Raw genomic sequence first — 16,922 nt, 5'->3', positions numbered from 1 at the left:
ATTAATGACAGAGGCACACTGCAATATACAGCCTGCAAAGAATCTGCACTGTCCTTGGCTGCTGATCAAGTCTGTAGTGTTTACAGTTGGCTGGAGCTTTGCAGGAGTTTCATTATCTGTATAAACTGACTTTGGCATAGTGACACATTGCCCAAACTGCTGCTGAGGGATTCAGGGTTACAAAAGATTGGATTTACATTTTGATGATGTGAATTTGAATAGTTTTACATTTTGACTCGTATAAAAATTCATCGTAATTAACTGGCAGTGCATTATCATTTCTAAGATACAATAGAATACTTTCACAAAAGTGTAGGATATTACAACTCACATGACTACAGTCCATTCACCAATTAATAAATTCATCTTCAGAAATCAAGTCTGCTGTCAAGAGAGTGTTAATTGTCAGTTGTTTTTTTAATTGGATCTTGTTTACTCATGAATATTAAAGCTGCATTAATCAACTTTAAGCCACTTGGGGGAAGAAGAACTCAAAAACAAGGGGACAGACACACAGCCCTGTCATATTACCTTTATTATAAAGTTGTTACGTTAAATGCATTAGCCAACATTTGCCTACTTACATATACAGCAGACACAAGCAACATTATCATCCCATTGGAGTACTCTTTGTGCTCTCATGACTGATGTAACTCTGATATTACACCAACTCCTGAGATAACATATCTGGCTTGTCAGCTGCTAAATGTTTGACTTTTTTCAGCAGCTTGCCTGCTGTTGTTGCTGGCAGGTCAAAGTGAGTTTACAGGAGCTTCTATTTTTGTTGAGGCCAGAAATAGGGTTGATGAGAAAAGTGTGTGCAGTAAATGTGTGGGCCTTAAAGGATCCGTATGTAAGATTTAGGGGGATCCACTGGCAGAAATGGAATATAATATACATATGTTTTCTACAGTAGCCCTAAAATGGTAAAATTAAATAATGGCTCTAGAGTGGGCCTTTCATGATTTTTGCAAGTTTCGCAGGCACCATAGGTTCTTAAGAGGGGAGGGGGAAGGGCGTTCAGCTAGTCTGCAAGCTCACCACTAGATGCCACTAAATCTCACACACTGCTCCTTTAAAGCCAAAACAAGAAACAAAAAAAAAGGCTAAAAAGCATCATATAAATGCAGAGTTGAGTGACCATTCTCTGCAAGTTCATCACTATGAGCAACTGCCTTCTGATTACACTTGGTGATTTGATTCATTGTTAATATAAAAATATTGATTAATGCAGCTTTAAATTGAACAAACATGCAGACATTTCCTGTAGAAATCGATGGCGTGGCTGCAACAAGACAATTTGTCCTAGGGCTGTAATTTCAGTATTAAGGATATCAGTGATCTGAAAATCCTAGGGACTATCAGAGGCAGGTAGGTATTGCAAGAGAGGCCAACCAGATTATAAAAATGCTATTTTGATTTATAAATATGATCATTCACCCATTCATATCAATAGTCTGGGGGAAATACAGTTTAAAATGTTATATCTACTTACTATAATCCAATTTTGTGCTTACACATTTAATTTGTAGCTTTATTTGAAGGGATACTTACAAAACACAAGAAAAACACAGTATTTTGATAGTTTTTCTGACTTTTTACAAAATCACAATTACGATGCCTTTGTGAAATCATCTTTTACAGCCGGTCTAATGACAAAATCAGGTGGATACAATAGTTAAACCCCATTAAAGTGCCAACTTCTGATATCTGAAGCAGGTCCCTGATTTTCTTTTAGTCCCATTCGACCTCATGTTTGCTTTAAATGAGGTGAATGTGAGGATAGTGAAGCAGATATGCCCATATATTGTTGACTATGTTGTGAAATACAGTAAATAAAGGAAGATGGGAAGATGCTACTTTACCACTACTGTTCTGTGAATCTACTTTGTCAGTGAGTAGAAACTTCTCAACGCTGGAGATTCAAAAGTCACCATACAGACTTTATTATGTTAAAACAGTCTCCCCTCAGATTTTCCCTGCTCCTAATCACTCAACATACATACATTCGGATAGTCAAAATGGAGTGGATAGAGAGAATTGAAGAACTGTAGGACGGACACCAGAAACTCCCCCATGTTCCTGCAGTCAAGCCCCTCATTGACTCAGTCCCCAAAAAGAGTTTAATTAAGATCACAAGTTTGAGGATAGCCTTGATCTGACTTTGATGTGGTCTGTCTCAGGAAGGCTCACTACGGAGTCTTTCTTGGGTAGTCCTGAGTCCCCTGGACCTGTTCCCACACCCCCTACAGCCAGCCCTGCACCAGCCCCCAAACCCTGCACAGAACTGGGCAGAGATGCTACAGGGAAGGCTCCCACAGACATCTGGTGGGGCAATACCACCCTGTGTGGTATTGCACTCCGGACACCTGTGTGACCTGATAGGGTTTGGGGGGGTCCAATGGAAGTGGAAGAGGCTTGTGTAGACTGAGGTGGACTAGGGGCTACTGGTTGCATCCCCTCATGAGGCAGTGAGGGCTGAGAGGCTGACAGTGCCCTGGCGTCCTGGCTCAGACTCCCCATTTGCAAGGAATGGGTGCTCTTATGTGTGCTGGGACGATGTGCAGGGCTGGCTAAGTGCTGCTGGACCAGCGAAAGCTGGGAGCCTGAGGTGGGACCAGCCAGGGCACTGGATCCATACTGGAATGCTCGTCCTCCTACTGCAAGTGGGCTTTGGACAGGGGGGCTGGACAGGACCGGAGCAAAGGCACCAGAAGCAAGAAGCTGAGACTGCAGTGGAGAGGCTGAGACAGGGCTGGATACATTTTGCATTACCTGGAATCTCCTCACCATCCTGGGGGACTGCAGGTTCCCCGCTCCTACTGAGTTCCCTTGCATGGGGGCACAAAAGTTCATAGCTACAGCCTGCTGAAGGGTGGCAATTGCTGAAATCTGAGGCTGGGCAGAGGAACCTGAAGGAGTAAAAATCCCAGCATGCAGAGGGGATGTCATGGACATTGCCCGCGGCCGTGGTAGATCCACCTGTTGAACCATCTCCCGATCGTATTTAACTATCTCCTGGATCATCTCATTCTCCCGGTTGTTGAAAACACCCGAGTTCAGATCATGCTGAACTTTGTGCATCAGGATTGAGTTCTTCTTGCCTGCAATGACATGGGGATAGAAAGTAGCATTGTTGCTGAAGTACATGATAACGGTACAGAAAACAGTCTTAGGTCCACAGTTGTGACTAAAAATAGAAATAATGCCCTATCATTTACCTCTTCTATTCTATTTCAAGCTATACAGTACATTAGCCTGTATGTATAACATATTTTTCTGCACACAAAAGTTCATCACTGACAAACACATACAAACACACAGAGAGCAACAGAGAGCATCGTATGTCTTGTATTGATTCCCTGTTGTTGGGAAAAGTAGTGAGTGTTTTTTGCAGAGTCACCTCAGTGTAGATTCTTCTATGTCTATGTATTAACTAGCTTGCTTTAACCTTATGTTTGAGTAGGGGCTGTATCTGCTAACGTAACTGTGATTTAACATCATTTTTTTGTTGTTCAAGGCTAAACTCAGGCTCGTGATGTAGCAGATTATCAGCATCATGTGGGCTTACACTTCCAAAGATATGTACATCACAAACCCCAAACTTGCATATAGGAATGGGACTTTGAATTGTCTCCAAACACTTGAAAACATAAGCAGAGCAGTAACAAGAAATGTGCAGTATCAAGGAGGTGCAAGACAGGAGAGATGCCAAAAGCAGCCTTTGCCATCAAGACACCTCTTCCCTTTTTACACCAGTTCACACCTAAATTCACTTGACTCAGATAACTCACATGACAGTTACTTCACATTAAAAACTCTCATGTGACATCCAGCTGTGAATGACTCACAGAGAATTAAATGACTTTCCACTTTCCACCAGTAAGCACAACCGATGAAGCCTCCCATAGGGGGAGACACAGACGTCACAGCAATCAAGTGTGTGAGCAGATCATCGCATCTGAGCTCACATGGTTCATCACTGGCCATGGCTGTGCCAGAGGAGAGGCAGTGTGTGCATCACACAGTGCTTTGATTCAAACTCACCGGGTGCTCAGCACTGTAATGTGAGTAAAATAAACATGTGACTGGACATGACTGGTGTGACTGGAGCCTGAGTTGAATTTACAAGTTTCCCCTCCCTGACGTCATTGAACGTCGATGGAGGAATAGAACAGAGACATCAGAGTCTATTTGGGGCCTGATTCTTTCAAACCAGTGATTTGATTGTTTTGACATGTGAAGAGAGGCAGATATATTAATGTGTCAGCAGTTTCCTTAATTCATTTAAGGAGAAAAAGGAGGATAAACCAGGTGGGGTGTTTCTCAGTGTTAGATACTTATAAACTCCCAACAACTGAAACAGTCTCAGGATCAGATGATGAAGAAAATATTCATCCTTGATCCAATTTGGTCCTGGAACCCAAAGAAATTAGCTGCTTTGCCAGCGTTTCTTAGCTGCATCCAGATGATCCACCATCTGTTGTACCTTCGGGACAAAGAGGGTGTGCTTTTGGGCAACGAGTAGTGCATAGCTCCACTCTCTCTGACAGTCAGCTTAGTTCTCTGATGCAACAAGTTGTCTAAAGAGCTGGCATGAAAGCTTGGTTGTTAGTCAGTGTAAAAGTCTGACTGATAGTCACATAATAAAGAGGTCAAAGAGGCTGGTCATCAACTCGTTCCCCTCGAACATAGTCAGCCTCAGAATGAATATGACTATGGTGACTTCTGTGCCATCCTCGCAGGTTGCATGTGTTCAATCTTTGAATGGGAAACACACACACACATGCACACTATGGTAGCCTAGGCTTGGTGACGATGTCCTCTGTCAGGATTTGGAAGGAGCTGGCAAAGGTGTTCCCATATATTGTGCTGCAGCCTGGAAAAGCTTGTGGTAAGTGAGTAATGTTGAAAGAGGGCTTCCTCAAGGAGCACCACTAGGTATTGCTTGTAGGTATGGTGGGATTTGTTCTTATCATGCATTCAAAAAGAAGCAAAAGACAGGTAAAGTTGGCCTCTGTCTGGTACCACCCACTGATATATTTTTTGAAGTATATTAAGCATCTTTGGCACATAATTTTCTTTTGAGGTGAAATAATATATTACTCCTATTACTTATCTACCACTAATATCATATCTCATTTTTAAGCTGTTGCTTGAGAGTGCTCTGGGTAGTTGTGTCATTGACTCTGGCTCAGTATTGATAGATATACAATATTAAAGGGCTTTGGGGTGAGGTTACCCTCCAGCCTCTTCTTTTTAACAGTGAAGACAAGAAAATGGTATGAATACAATGAACAAAGGATTAGTCCCACTTGTTGTAAGAATGGATCACAGGTCAGAGGCTGTTTTTTATGAAAATGTGTGGAGAGCTGGCTCCATCAACAGTAAGTGTAACTATGGTCTGTCAGGCTGAACTGATCCTAAATAAGCAGCCCTGGTCAGATACTCGACAAAAAAAATAATCTTTTAAACGTGGTGGAATTCAGATATTTGAAGCATTAGATTGTACACAATTTTGAAATGAGAATTCTATGGAGGTCAACAATGACTCTTTACATTTAAAAGGATCAAAGCTGTGTTATTATTTGTGAGCCAGTATTCAGATTTTATATACTCAACCAGGCCTGAAAAAGCCAATCAAAAGAAAATGTTATCAGTGATTAATGTCCATCATGTGCACATGGATTTCACAGAGAATATTTGGTTGGTGGTCTTGAAACAGACATGTCAGTCTCCCTCGAAATTGTGAGCTGACTGACTGAAGGCTGCTCATGTGTGGAATCTGGCTGCTATGGCAACAGCTGGGAAGTGGCGGATGCAGGGCTTTTGTAAACATGTGAAGTGTAGTCATGTGACAGGGGGGGGTGTGGTGTGTGTGTGTGTGTGTGTGTGTGTGTGTGTGTGTGTGTGTGTGTGTGTGTGTGTGTGTGTGTGTGTGTGTGTGTGTGTGTGTGTGTGTGTGTGTGTGTGTGTGTGTGTATGCTTGAGGATGCTCCATCCTGCTCAGCAGTTTGGTCTCATGATATTTTAAGTGTCACATACGTTCAATAACTGTTTTCAAAAATGGCAGACATAGACAGGAAGCATTCAATTTCCATGAAACATTTACACTAAAGAAACTACATAATAAATGATTCACAGCCATGAATACATTTTCACCCCCCACTCCTCTTCCCCACACATAGTCCCTGTTAGGATCATTCATACAGTACATCACAGCTGTCAGATAGCGCAGTGTTTTGACAGAGACATCACATTAATGAATGAATAAATTTTCCCTTGGCTTCATTTCATCTTGTGAAAAACTAACATGCTAATCAGGGCACCATACCTGTGGCTTTTATCAGTGAGGCATAATGCTAATTATCCAAGACTAAATCTCAAAGACACATAATAGATAGACACAAAATATAATCTAAGTCTGGGTGAATTTTGGTCGAAACCAAAATAGGAAATATTAACATTATGTATTTGCTTTAACAGACACAATAAAGAGCTTAAAAATTAACGCCACATGGGCTCACAGATCATTTTTTGACTGAACATAGAGACTAAAACCAAACCTCTGTGGTCTTATGGTTTGGATAAGTATGTGCTCATACAAATTAAAAAATACATGTTAATACGAATAATGTTCTGGAGAAAGAGTTTACTTTGTTATAGTAAACTAGTGTTAAAAAACTTTAAACCTGCATTAACTGATTTTTTTTAGGCCAGTTAGGGGCAGCAGAAAGAAGTTAGGACCGCAACATCATCACCTCTTAAAGTTGATGAACTTTTAATCAAACTGCGGCTTATTTACACATCCAGCAGTTACGAAGCAACATTATCATCCAGTTGAAGTCATGTTTCTGGCCACCTGGTGAATGTTTTTGATCACTGCCAACTCCTGAGGGAAATATCTGGTTGTTTTACGACTAAATGCTACACCAACAGCTAGCTTTGTTGTTGAGCAGGTAATGAACAGAAGGCTTTTAAAGCTCTTTCACTAACAACAGCTGCCTCCTGTGGCTGAAAGCAACACTATGAGAGCGGTGAGAGTGAACCAAAACAATAATACTGCAGGCCCACAGCTAAACATTTAGCTGAAACTATAAAGTTCCATAAATCCGAGGGCAGCTGCATAGTCAGGTGATTATTCTCTGTAGGTTCATCACTATGAACGATGCCTCAGACGGTATACATTGTAATTTGATATTTTAATTAGGGATGCACCGAAATGAAAATTCTTGGCCGAAACCGAAAACCGAAAAGGAGGAAACCAAGGCCGAAAACCGAAACACCGAAAGAAATTATTATGCCAATTATTAGTACCATTGCATTTATGGCTATGACTGTGTACTAACCTCACTAAAATCAAGGCATTGCAATTCAAAGAATAAATCAATTACAAAAGTATGAAAATATTTATTTAGCAATGACATTACAACAATGCACAATATAGAATTAAATTAAGTTAAAATAACACTTAGTGTTACACTTGGTGTCCGTCCGGGGGGGTGGAGGGGCGATCGGTGTCGGTCTAATAAGCAGTGTGTTTGTGTGACTATAAAAGCAGCGCGTGTGAGAGCAAAGCGTCCGTATAGCTCTCACACGCGCTGCTTTTATAGTCACACAAACACACACACACCTTCTCCTGTGCTGTGCGCTTCTCCGTCTCCAAGCGGGTTCTCCGCATCCATCACGGCCTGGATCATTTCTCGTGCGCGCTGCTTTAATCCCACATCCAAGTAATGATCTTTATAACGCGGATCAAGTACAGTCGCGATGAAGTCCAAATAGATCTCAGTGAAACCTGTGCTCACAGACTCTAAGAGTGTACTACACTTTAGTGCTGCAATTAAAGGAATAATGTCTGCTACAGATGCATCAGAGGAGCTGATCTCTTTAGTTAGCTGTTTCGGCCGTATTGTTTCGGGGATAAAAGTATTTCGGCCGAAAACCGAAAATGCGCTTTTGGGCCATTTTCGGCCGAAGATTTTCGGTGGCCGAATTTTCGGTGCATCCCTAATTTTAATATTATAAAAACAGTAATTTCAGCTACTTTAGCTGTTTATAAATCTATCTGACAATACTGAAAAATAAATAATGAGAAAATGATTTTGCATGACAGAGACATGAGAATAATAACATTACATTAATAATGCCCAAAAAGGTTTGGAGACCTTAAGACACCAACTGTCACTTATCCTCTTTGTTTAAACAAGCATTAGTCTTACCTATCCTGTCCAATCTGTCTATGGCCACTGTCTCAAAGGCCCTCCTCATCATGGGATACTCCTCCAGCACCTCATTGAAATTGTCCACAGAGAGGGAGTACAGGCGACAGTATGTGTCTGCTCGCACACTGGCCGTCCGTCTGCCACGGGTCAGCAGACAGATCTCTGGAAGGTGAAAGAGAGACCAGACAAGAGACGGACAAATCAAAAAATGGCAGACTGACAGATTTCTTGGCGTAAGACAGCAACAGAGAAAAGGACAAAGAAGTAAATACATTGGTATACTGCAACTGCACTATTACAAGACAAAATACTGAAAGGTTGAACATGATTAGTTAATGTTGATATGCATCAAACCTGAGCGAGTACTTCATACCCCTATGGTCAAAAATAAAGTATATACTGCATATGCAATAAGTTTGGTATGTCAAGTAGACGTTGGCCCACTCGGTCTATTTTGGTCACCTGAGCATTTGGATATTTGGATTCAACCATCATTTCATGTACATCATGTAAGGTTTAAGCACAGTGTGATCAAGAATGAAAGAGGTTTATATGTGCAGTTGTTGTGTGTAGTTAGTATGACCCACTGAGAGTAACACTGAGTATTTCCTCCAGCACTGACACAGCACTGACAGCTATGTTAAGGAAGCACACTCTATATTTGGAGATGTGCAGCTAAGCTTCATTACATTCAGCCGTTCCCCTTCCCTTCCCCTAGCATCTTCTTCTCTCTAGCTCTCTTCTTCTATGGGTTGGGGCTGACTTGTTGTCTTGACAACCATATGCCCTCCTTTTTCCCCGCCTGAAAGGTTGACCTCCTCTGACTCTGTGGGAAAGGGAGAAAAATAACAAAACACGAGGAGACTCCATTAAGAACACGCATAGGGGCGCTACACTGTAGAGGAGTGTCCCTGTCTGCTCATGACCTGTTGTATCTTCCAGCAGCATGAAGGCTTCAAGAAAAAAAACGAAGCCTACAAATATCATTACTGTGCTAAGAAATAGTAAGACTAGCAGTACTGGTAGCAGCTTTTTATTCTGACGTTATCTAATTGTGACCTTCAATGTGACCATGTTTTCTGCCAATCTGATAAGGATTTCTATTCCTTCACAGATTAATGATTAATAGCCCACGCAGATAGATGCTGCACTGCTAACTGTACATTAGTGGTTATATTGCTAATGGTCAGCTATTGTAATGGAAGTGAAAGCTGTAGGATGAGCTGTTTAAAGCAACAATAGAATCTGTCAGTCTATGGAACAGGTTGGCAATTCAGACTATATAGTCTGGTGAATATAGCTTAAACATCAGCAGAAAAAACATGCTTTAATAACAGTAACTTCCCGAGTTTTCATCCAGTCATGTTAAATAAATGACGGTTAACATTTACGCATTACAGATTCTCCAGTAGACGCACTCTCTGCAGAATCCATAATATTCCTCAGATGTCCTTTTTCAAAAAGGCAACTTGTCATCTTCTTAGTTATGCATAACAGTCATTTGCACACTGTTAGAATCATTAGATGTGGGAAGAGATTGGAGAGGATAATACTGATGAAACCACTGGGGCTGCAATAAAAAGCTGTTCAAGCCACTGAGCACCCATTTGTACCTTGAGGAATGAAAAACACAGAGAAGTTCCGGATGAGTGAGGTGGATTTTAGCAATGATTTAAATATTTATAGCACTCTCACGCTCTAGGAACTTGGCTGCCTCCACCTTTTCCTTTAGTTTGAGTTGCATTGTTTCCTCTTCCTGAAATACAGTACATGTACATGTCAAAAATTCTCCTCTGCTCTGATGCTCTTTCCTTTAAACTATTCGTCTAGATTCTGACAAGTACAGAAATTCATATCTAATCAGATTAACATCAGTGAATATGCAGCTGTACAAAAACTTAGTTTCCAATATTTTTAACACACCCAATTTATAATCGAGCAATTGTTATATGAACAAATGCTGAGTACAGCGATGGCTGTGGCTGGGAAGTGGTCTATTGTTCTGTCAGACTGCAACTTTGAAAAATAGCCAAAGGCTAAGCTGTGGACTCAGCTGCATTTATGGTCATAGAAATTGTACAAAGGACTGTCTTTTTCCAAATGTATTAATACAATAATGAAGCCAATTCAGCCATAGTTCAAATGTGCTAAATGTGGACAAAAATGTGGCAGAACATTCAATTAGCCAGAAAATGGAAATGACCAGATAGTGCCCAGTTAAATGTAGATGAGATAACCCCTACAGTCTGTCAGGATATATTGCTCTCAATAAATACAACAGCTGGTAAAATGTGTAAGATGTATCAAATATGTGACCCAGTGAAACCAACTATTCAAAAATAGCAAACAACTTAATATTCACAGCACTACTATTTACTAATTCAGAGATTTTACCACAAATACACATGGTTACAGTGGTTAAACCATTTTGACCCTCCAATCCAAGCCCTCTGCTGGTCCTCTGTAAGAAAACTGTACTGTATATTGGTGGTTAAATTGGTGGTGGCGATGCCTTCGAACAGTCTATACTTGACATTACAAATGTAGTGGATTTTATTAGGATTTGAAGAGTAAAGAACACTTTCCTGAGAGCATAGAGTAAAACATAATAAAAGAATAGAAGCTGAAGTGATAAAGATGGTGACTTACCTCCAAAGTAGGATCCGTCCATTAGCTTCATGCCTATACTTCCTTTGGTCAGGACGCTGACCACGCCATGCTGGATAAAATACATCTTCTTGCCGATGGTGCCCTCTCTGATGATGTAGTCCCCAGGCTGGAAGACTTCAAACCTCAGTTTGGTCAGCATGGCTGTCACAAAGTTGGGATCTGCGTTGGCGAACATCGGCATGGAGGCCACCAGTTTACGGCAGTTGAAGTTTACAATTTCCTAAATGGTGACATCAGACAGCGCTTGATCATGATGCTGTATGAAGGGTTGGATGTGTCAGATCGTTGGGCATGCATGTTACACATTGTAAAAGAACATCAGTGCACCATTACTTAAAGTTACACTGCATAAATTCTGAAAACAAAACAGTCAGTCCTGGAGAATAGTTGATTTGGCTTAATTTTGTTTTGGGGATCTTCTGTGTTGAAATTTTGAAGAAGAATGTTTAGCAATTCAATTAGAAAAACACCACCTGCATGACAAAAACTCTGTTGTTTAATAGTTTGTTTTGTTTGTTTCTTTTTTTAATTACCTTAAGAGACCCTAGTGCTGCTCATTTGAGTATTTTTCTCCTCATTGGCTATTATGTCAAGCATACTCTGAGCTGTTTATGTTTTTATTATTATTTATTTTTTACTGTAAACAGTGTCAGCTGGCAGCAAGAAAAAAAAAACTTTTGGAAACATAAAGTCCACTTTAAAATCCGAATGAAACCATCTGCTCCTCAAAAAACTCAAAAAATTGGCAGAACCTTAAAATAGCAAGCCTTAATTACAGAAGACTTCATTGATTACAAAGCACGTGAGTAAATAAAAAACGTTATTAACAGAGAGCCCGTGATGGCTGAACATTACAAGGAATCTACCCTGATTCTCTTTCTCGGTAGAGAGTTAAGAAGTTTGTGTGTTTATGGGTGAATGATCACATTTAAGTGGATGCTCGGGTGTTTTCATACCTCGCGCAGAGGCTCATTAAGCTCCTCCAGGATGCTCTCTTCATCAAACATCTTGCCCTGGTATCTGTGCTCGTAGTAGTCATGGATTTTCTGTCGGAAGTCAGCCGGTAGTTTGTGGAACGACATGTACTGCTCCACTTGTTTGTACTAGAGGATGGAAAGAGGCGGTAAGAGGTGGTGGTGTTGGGAGAGAGGAAGAGACAGAAGCATAAATCAATGAAAACAGAGTTCAGTAACTCTTTTGTTAATTGTGACAGGAAGAAGTTTTTAGAAGTTTAGCAATAATTTCAAGGTAGACAAGCTGAGATAATATTAATCATACAATTCCTGCAGAATCATGGTGACCTCACTAAGATGGTGAAGATCAAAATGACTTCTTGTCAGACTGTCTTATTAAAGCCTCGTAATCAGCTATGTGTGAGGTTATTGAGATGCAAACATGAAGATCCTATGACCCATTTATACCTTGTCGCTAGGGGAGGAAAACTGTGATGAAGCGGTTAAGGAAACATGACAGCTCTGTAAAGCCCATGAGGATTCATCACGCTCGACTGTGTTTAGAGAAGGAAGAGACGCTGCTAATGTACTTATCTTAACCACAGCCAGTCTATTTATCTCTCTCTGGTGGTCTTGGTTTACTAAACGCTTGGGGAACATGTCAATTATTGTTCCACATTTTGTTTTTTTACTGAAATAATATGAAACAACCCTTTCATGATCTGCGAAGACGCAAAAAAAAAAGACACAGGTAAATAATTAAATGGGCATATGTGTGCTCGAGTTTCTATTCTGAGAAAGGGAGATGTTTGTTATTTATGTTGTATGTAACTATGAGGCTGTAAAAGAGTTGAAAAAGGGAGCTGGGCTGCATGTTTGCTCACTGAAGGGTCAAATTGAAGTGATTCACACTATCACATATTCACCATTGTTATGATTATCTACATCAAATGCAGCCTGAATGTCCTCTTCTCTCAACTCATCATAACGCTCCATAACACATTTCATGCCTGAATTCCCAGTGAAAATAGCAGCAGCTGGATCTACTGTATAGCTTCTCCTGTAAAATGGAATTGCATGGCACTGTGGGGAATAAATCTTGCTATTCTTCTCTATTCACAGCACACAAATGGCTTTTGGGTTTTGGTTTTATTTACACCCGGAAGATGGGACTATCTATGTGGTTTCCTGCATCCTAAACACAATAAGAAACACATCCATACACTTCACACACAATGCCCTGAGGGTGAAAAAGTGGTCACATGGCTCATGTTTTAGAAAGATAGGCCTACAAGATGACCCCCAAACTAGTGGAGAGATTTCCACTTCCTGTACATGACATCAGAAAGACTTGCTGCCACCTCAAACTACTAGGATGCAAAACTGATGCATGGAAAAAACCCACAATCTCCGGTCTTCATATAAAAATACTTATTGGGTTGAAAGCAATCATAAACGCAGCAATAATATTAAGGAATTTCATAAGCATTGGACTCGGAGACCAAAAAGCAGTTTAAAATCAGTGATCAATAGTGTGAGAAATGCAACAAATCTGCGTGGGCCTGGTATTTGGAGTTGCTTAAAAATGTAACGTAAGGTCTCTCTCTCCCTTCCTTCTCTCTCTCCTTTAGTGTGTGTTGGTGTGTGTTAAGCGACGTGAGTCATCCCTCTGTGGAATAAACTGTCACTTGGATGAGTAGTATATTTCAGGTAGAGGGTAAAGGGAGAGCATCCGCTGTCCAACATCACACTTGGAGGACAAGGCTACAATCTTCTGTAGAGCCAACAAAAATGATGTTAGATAAATTCTGCTCATTGTTAAACAGTCTTGGGTAATAAGCACCTTTGATGTTTACAGGGCCAGTGTCTGACAGTGAAAAAGAAATTGATTGCACTCTGCCAGGCAAAGCTGTCTTTCGTTTACAGATCTAGGGATGCCTGTGGCTTTGCAACGTCTACATTAATCTGCTGAGTTATCATTCTTTTGCCTTCTGCCTTTGAAGTCGTAACTGTCAACGCTTTTTCATTGTTTTAACATGGTAGGAAAAAAAATGAATATGACAAAATTATAATATTTATTGATAACACATTTTTAATTATCAGCTAGATAATCTCATAAATGGTGGTCAAGCTGAAAACAAGGCTGCTTTATTTGTCTCAGCCTCAGTACAGTGAAGATTTTCACCAAACATGTTCATTTGACATTTCACTCATTGGATCGTTTTGATAGATAATATGGATAAAATTCTCTATCTTGGTGCATGTATTTTATATGACATCATTGATATATGTCAGGATTTTCTGAAAAAATCAATTGGCATCTGTTTAACAAGGGAAAAAAAGTCAGATTTTTGCTAAGTCAGAGTCTAGAGCCACACCAGCGGCTCAGTGAGGTTGTGCATTTAGCAAAAAGCTAACATCAGTGTGCTAATATGCTCATAATGACAATGTCAACATGCTGATGTTTAGCAGGTAATATTTACCAGGTTCACCATCTTGGTTTAGCGTGTTATCAGTACCTTTAAAGAACTGTAGCAAATATTATGGCAATCCATCCAGTAGCTGGTAATATTTTATACTCTGACGGGGGATCTCCCAGTACATCCTGTGTGTATGAAGAGGATTTTTTTTATCTTTAATCATCTAGAGTGCTGATACCTTTCCTGCCTGTGAGTTAATATCTTGACCTCACAATCACAATTTATAAGGACACACCACGTACAGCGAGATGCTGACAATGACCTTGCTTGTAACAGTCGATGAAACACACACTGGCTTGCTGTCCAGGAAAATTACATTTTGTCACACTGTAAGGTGACATATGGGTTAGAGATGGCAGCCAGAGGCTGGACTCTAGTGGCTTGGGTAACATGGCAAATCCCAATATCCTTAACAAAGCGCACACTGGCTGTCATAGTGGGACATCATTAATTTTGTTGATCTGCAGGAGGATTTTCTCTCCATATAAAGCAGAGAGCATACTTTAAAAAAGGGGGAAAACAACTTAGATTTATGTTAGAACTGTAACACTGGTGGGACAGAGTGACATTCATTCCTATTTTTTAGGAACACATTTTTGCCAGTGTCAGTTTAATTTCTAGTTTGGCTTCCAAATCCACTCCATCTTCTTCAAACCCCCTTTGCTGCTGCTCCCGCACTTATGTTTTTACTTGTCTTTCCCTGCTTTTTATTTCACATTTTTCTCACTCTCTTTCTTTTCTTGTTTTGCTTTGTATTGCCAGAAAGCTTTGACTGCAGGTATAACTAAGGGAAGCTCATCCAACAGCCACTCCAGCCCAATGATTGTCCAGTAGCAGGTATTACATACACATGCGTCTAGTACAGCGTGACCAAATACATTAAATATATGAAAATTCAACTGGACCACTTGTTCTAATGAAGTACATAATGAAATTACATCTGCAAATACAATTCACTGCATTATTTTCTTTCTTACATAAGCCAATTTTAATCTAAATCTCCTTCAGCCTTAATTAATTGCCTTGTCTCATGGCTCATTTAGCATCAAAAGCCGTGGTAGCACAATAAGAAAACCTTACAGCTTGTCATCTTCAGCCATCACTTCTGATTTCTAATACATCTTGACATAAGTTAGGAACATATACAGCCCCCATTCTTAATGATCCTTTATTTGGCACGTAATCGCTCGTAAGCTGTTCTTTTCATTACTTTAATTAAGATGAATGTACTCTTCAAAAACCAAATACAACAAAAAGTATACAACTGTTTCACTTAAACTAGACACATTTCTCTCCGTTTGCAGTGTGTCCATAACAATAAAGATGCAGCTAACTTTCAAAGTATCCGGCTCATTCAATCAAGCGCAGGGATAAACTGGGAGGCTCCTATTAAGTGTTTCCTGCCTCAGGATTCAGGGTGTGACAGTCTCCATTAAAATGAAATGACATCTCTCTCTCTCTCTCTGGTTCTCCCACTCTCTCTGAAGTCATTGAAAGTCTATAGAGTTTTATAGAGTTTCTGATTTTCTCAGCATTAGACTTAGATAAGTGACCATGTCACTCAGAGTCAATGAAATAGGACGGAGAATCAAATGGCCCCATGTTTTTAAAATACAATCATAAAAAAACTGCTAAACAGTTAACCACAGAATTTGAAGTGAAGCTAAAGTTTAATGCTCTGCAACTAACAAGTACTTTTATTTTCTTGATTCAAATGATGATCATTTTCTTGATTAAAATGACAGAAAATGGTGAGAAATGTTGATGACTGTTTCTCAAAGCCCACTGAGGAAGCCAACATTTCTCGTTTTGTCCCAACCAACAGTCCACAACCAAAAGCTGCTCACACATTTTAGTAGCTGCAACCAGAGAATTTGTTCATTTTCTCTAAAAAAAAAAATACTCAAAGCTATGAATCAATTAGAGACAAGAATTTTTTCTTTTGTCGATTTACTAATCGCATGCTGTGTTACCACATGGGCATATTTGTTTTTGATGATGGGTGTTTGCCACACAGATTTACAGTACACACAAGACAAACATAAACACTCCTTAACACATAGTATCCGTATACATCAACAAATCCACATCCAAATAAGAGAGTTTAAAAAGAACAAACATTCAAATATTCTCAGAATTCTATTTTTGTTGTTTTTACATCTGCATAAGCACATCCATGATCTCCCTAAACTCTATTAATAATGGAGTGTCCATCTTGCAAAGTCAAACTCTGTGTCCAAGGTTGAAGATATGACTGGACTTAGATTCCTCTGCAATACTTGTGTAAAACTAATAAATCCTTTGCATGTATGAAATCTAATCTGCTCCTCTCAGCCTTTGGACTTAGTTAATGGGGGTGGGGGGAGGACAGAGGCAGCACAGAGGTTTTTTGTGGGACATAAAGCCCCTAGTTGGTGGCTTGTGAGCATGATGCATGGCTGTCAATGTAAGCTGCCACAGAGGGAAGGGAGAAATTGAATTGGCCCTCCTATTAATGGGCCATGTCACTGAGTGTCAGGGCTCAGGCTGTGACAAGTCTTATATCCGTGTGTGTGTGCGTGTGTGTGTGTGATGTCCTGAGTGAATAAAATCCC

General features: G+C 40.1%; 1 protein-coding gene across 1 annotated transcript in view; it reads right to left on the bottom strand.

Moving 5' to 3' along the window:
* Nucleotides 1–2,133: 2,133 nt before the first annotated feature.
* The window catches only part of hcn2b (hyperpolarization activated cyclic nucleotide-gated potassium channel 2b), a 37,233-nt gene continuing 22,444 nt past the window's right edge, over nt 2,134–16,922 (bottom strand). Inside the window, exons 5-8 of the mRNA XM_062424037.1 lie at nt 11,852–11,998; nt 10,875–11,115; nt 8,223–8,387; nt 2,134–3,104 (exon numbers count right to left, since the gene is read on the bottom strand). Coding sequence (XP_062280021.1) covers nt 2,134–3,104; nt 8,223–8,387; nt 10,875–11,115; nt 11,852–11,998 — 1,524 coding nt within the window. The remainder of the gene's footprint in view (nt 3,105–8,222; nt 8,388–10,874; nt 11,116–11,851; nt 11,999–16,922) is intronic.

Source organism: Scomber scombrus, chromosome 8 (genome assembly GCF_963691925.1).
Source record: "Scomber scombrus chromosome 8, fScoSco1.1, whole genome shotgun sequence".
Lineage (NCBI taxonomy): Eukaryota > Metazoa > Chordata > Actinopteri > Scombriformes > Scombridae > Scomber > Scomber scombrus.
The sequence above is the reverse complement of the archived record's forward strand: the minus strand, read 5'-3'. Positions and strand labels throughout refer to the sequence as shown.